Source organism: Amblyraja radiata, chromosome 13 (genome assembly GCF_010909765.2).
Source record: "Amblyraja radiata isolate CabotCenter1 chromosome 13, sAmbRad1.1.pri, whole genome shotgun sequence".
Classification (NCBI taxonomy): Eukaryota; Metazoa; Chordata; class Chondrichthyes; order Rajiformes; family Rajidae; genus Amblyraja; species Amblyraja radiata.
Genome location: NC_045968.1, coordinates 9,060,772 through 9,064,867, shown reverse-complemented (window position 1 = coordinate 9,064,867; position 4,096 = coordinate 9,060,772). Strand labels below are relative to the sequence as shown.

Genomic DNA, 4,096 nt, shown 5'->3' with positions numbered 1-4,096 from the left:
CTGGCCTCAACTACCTTCTGTGGCAGAGAATTCCAGAGACTCACCACTCTTCCATGGAAAGTTTAGTTTAGTTCTAAGATACAGCGTGGAAACAGGCATGAGTAAGCACCGTCCAGCGATCTCAGCGATGCTGAGAGAATGGAGCAGCTGGACTTGTACACTCTGGAGTTTAGAAGGATGAGAGGATATCTCATTGAAACATATATGATTGTTAAGGGCTTGGACAAGCTAGAGGCAGGAAACATGCCCCCGATGTTGGGGGAGTCCAGAACCAGGGGCCACAGTTTAAGAATAAGGAGTAAGCCATTTACAACGGAGACGAGGAAACACTTTTTCTCACAGAGAGTTGTGAGTCTGTGGAATTCACTGCCTCAGAGGGCGGTGGAGGCAGGTTCTCTGGATGCTTTCAAGAGAGAGCTAGATAGGGCTCTTAAAAATAGCGGAGTCAGGGGATATGGGGAGAAGGCAGGAACGGGGTACTGATTGGGGATGATCAGCCATGATCACATTGAATGGCGGTGCTAGCTCGAAGGGCCAAATGGCCTACTCCTGCACCTATTGTCTATTGTCTATTGTCTACACACACTCGGGACAATTTACAATTTTTTACCAAGTCAATTAGCCTAATGTCTTTGGAGTTTGAGATGAAACCGGAGCACCTGGAGAAAACCTACGCTGGTTACAGGGAGAACATACAAACTCCATACAGACAGCACCCATAGTCAGGATCGAGCCCAGGTCTCTGGCACTGTAAGGCAGCAACCCTACCACTGCGTTACAGAACAATTAGAAAAATAGAAAACCACAGTGGGAGGAAAAGGTCTATGATGAAAAAATTAAATCCAAGGACTAAAATTGGAAAGATGATTAATGAAACTCTCAAACTCACACCAGGAAAGCAGAGAATCAATATGATTAATTGTCTGACTATAACAAATGGCAGAAAGCCCTTAATTGTATTATATTCTTTTATTAGCAGCAATTAGCTTATTATATTGTGTTACTGTCTTATATGAAAACATCAACTATTTTTTAACTAAGGATATCATAGCCCTTCATTAAACTTCAATTAACATTTCTCCTCTGGTTCCTGTGCAGTATTCCTTCCCAAGTTCATTCCATGTCCCACTTTCTCCACTCTAATCTACGGTGACTGAGCTCTACATGCTATTACTCCCATCTAACCAGCTTTTATGTGACCAGCTGATACATTCCCATCTCTGCTATCTGTACAGTCCTACAACATAGCACTGTCCGATGATAGTATCTCCTTCTTACCGCAAATGCAATTGAAACATTTTCTGCCTTGAACTGTCTCTATTTCTCTGATCCATAAAATATGATTGTTTATCTTCAATTGTGTCTCCAAAACACACAAATTCAGGAAAAAAAAAGTGCAGGGATGCTTATGCAATGTTACCTGGAGTATTGCAGGCATTTCTGGTCATCCCATTAAAGGAAGGAGGTGGACACTTTGGAGAGATTGCAGAAGAGGTTTACCAGAATGCTGCTCGGATTAGAGAGTAATAGCTATAAGGAGAGGTTTTACATATTGCATTGTTTTCTAGGAGGTTGCGGGGAGTATATACAGTGATTGAGTCATACAGCGTGGAAACAGGCCCTTCAACTCAACTTGCCCACATCAACCAACATGTCCCACCAACACTCGTCCCACGTGCCTATGTTTGGCCCATATCCCTCCAAACCTGTCCAATCCATGTACCTGTCTAAATGTTTTTAAAATATATATAGAATATTTAGAGACATAAATGGGGTAGACAGTCAGAACCTTTTTTCCCAGTGTGGAAATGACAAATCCTTGAAGGCATAGGTTTAAGGTGAGGTTGCAACATTGAAAGATGTTTTTTTACACACAGAGAGGGAAGGTGCCTGGAGCGTACTGCCAGATGTGCTGGAGGGGGCAAATACAATGGGAGCATTTTGGAGACTTTTAAAGGCATTGAACAGGGACTAACCTTTCAGATTACTCGTCATACATCAAGTGTGATAGATGAACAAAACCAAACACGTCACACGTTACAGTGCCAGAGACACAGGTTCGATCCTGACTACGGGGGCTTGTCTGTACGGATTTAGCACGTTCTCCCCGTGACCTGCGTGGGTTTCTCCGAGATCTTCGGTTTCCTCCCACACTCCACAGACGTACAGGTTTGTAGGTTAATTGGCTTGGTAAAAAAATTGCAAATTGTCCCTCGTGTGCGTAGGATTGTGTTAATGTGCGGGGATCGCTGGTCGACGGGGTCTCGGTGGGCCGAAGGGCCTGTTCCCATGCTGTATCTCTAAACTAAACCAAACTAAACATGCATTGCCGGGCTCGGCAACCTTGTTCTGCATTGGGGCCAGGGCCCATGTCTGTGAGCGGATGGCGGGCCACATCTATCGCCATAGTGTGACACTTGGTGTTGTTTTTCGCATTAGTTTGCACGTGTTTTTCAATTAGTTTTCTGCAGTTCCCAGGTCCTTCGCGTGTCCTGGGACTGGCTGCAGTTCCCAGGTTGGCTCGCCTGCCCCGGGATTGGCTGTAGCGCCCAGGTCGCCTGCGTGCCCCAGGACTGGCTATAGCGCCCAGGTTGCTTGGATGCCCAGGGACTGGCTGCAGTTCCCAGATCAGCTCGCATCCCAGGGACAGACTGCAATTCCCAGGTCGCGAAAACTAATTGAAAAAAACCCGCCTGCGGGCCAGATGATTTCGGGTTACGTGCCGGATCCAGCCCGTGGGCCATAGGGTTGCCGACCCCTGATGTATTGGATGGCAGGCAACCAGTATTTCACTACAGATACATGCCTAGTGCAAACCGATGGTATAAAATTGCTGCAAAGAAAATCAACTAAATGCCAAATCCTCACTGTCTTTATTGATTTAATAAACTAATGTCGTGTACTCAGTACAGTGTCAAATATATTCAAAACAAAGATCAAAGAAATTACTTTCATTTTTATGATTATTTCAAATATTGACTATTTCATTCTTTGACCCAGCGAGAACTAGATCTAAGACCAGCAGTACATTCAACAGTGTTTGAAGGTGGCTGCAAAATTATGGAATTATATAAAATTCCACCAATTATATATATATATATATATATATATAGTCTAGGCTTGATACAAAATGAATCCTGTGAATGTGCTATCATCATCGTTGCTGGCAAACACACCATTCCACTCTCGGGTTATCATCAGCCAGATCTCATCGCTGGGCTGCAACTTGAGAATTGTCATGCCAGAAGCCTGGTCTATATCTTGTCCAAATATTGCATCTCTGCTCTTCAGGATCCGAGTGCCATTTCTTACCAGACTAACTCTTATCGGTCTACTTCTCACCGTCAAATGATAGGAAAAGAGGTAAACCCCACCAATACTGCAGTGAAACTTTCCAGTTTCTGGGTTGTAGGCATCCTGGTCATTGTAGAAAATCTTCTCAAATTTTATTGGCGTGTCGACTGGAGGGAAGGACTTATTTGGCAACAATCCTACACTAAATGCGGATGGCGTGATAGTTGTATCCTTGCCCTTTTGTCCTGGCGCACCCTTTGGTCCAGGACCACCTTTTCTCCCACGCAGACCTCTTCCACCGTCTCTTCCCTTTGGTCCCACTAATCCTTTCAGCCCCTGTAATCCTCGCACACCTTTGTCTCCCTTTAGTCCCTGATCTCCCTTCTCTCCACCAATTCCATCGTTTCCTTTGGTGCCATCAGTCCCCGGCTCCCCGTTTTCTCCTTTGTCACCCTTCTCACCTTGTAAACCGGCATCTCCTAAACTTCCCTTCTCGCCATCATCCCCACAGTCGCCTTTCTCTCCCATATCTCCTCTCTCACCCGTCTCACCTTTTTGTCCACTTAGCCCCATTTTGCCCACTTCACCTTGGTCCCCCTTATCTCCTTTGGTTCCGTTTTCACAAAGACCTCCTTTGTCTCCTCTATCCCCTTTAAATCCGGGGAAGCCAATGTTTCCTTTATTGCCTTTTGTTCCTTGCTCACCTGAAATAAAAAAAGAAACACAAAGATGGCTGGGAGAATCTTCGGAAGTATTCACAAGTTACTTGCGTCTAATATGATAATACTAATCCGGAAGCACA

General features: G+C 44.9%; 1 protein-coding gene across 1 annotated transcript in view; it reads right to left on the bottom strand.

Annotated features, from left to right (window-relative positions):
• Positions 1–3,114: 3,114 nt before the first annotated feature.
• LOC116980121 (otolin-1-like) overlaps positions 3,115–4,096 on the bottom strand; it is a 7,969-nt gene continuing 6,987 nt past the window's right edge. Inside the window, exon 2 of the mRNA XM_033032231.1 lies at positions 3,115–3,998. Coding sequence (XP_032888122.1) covers positions 3,115–3,998 — 884 coding nt within the window. The remainder of the gene's footprint in view (positions 3,999–4,096) is intronic.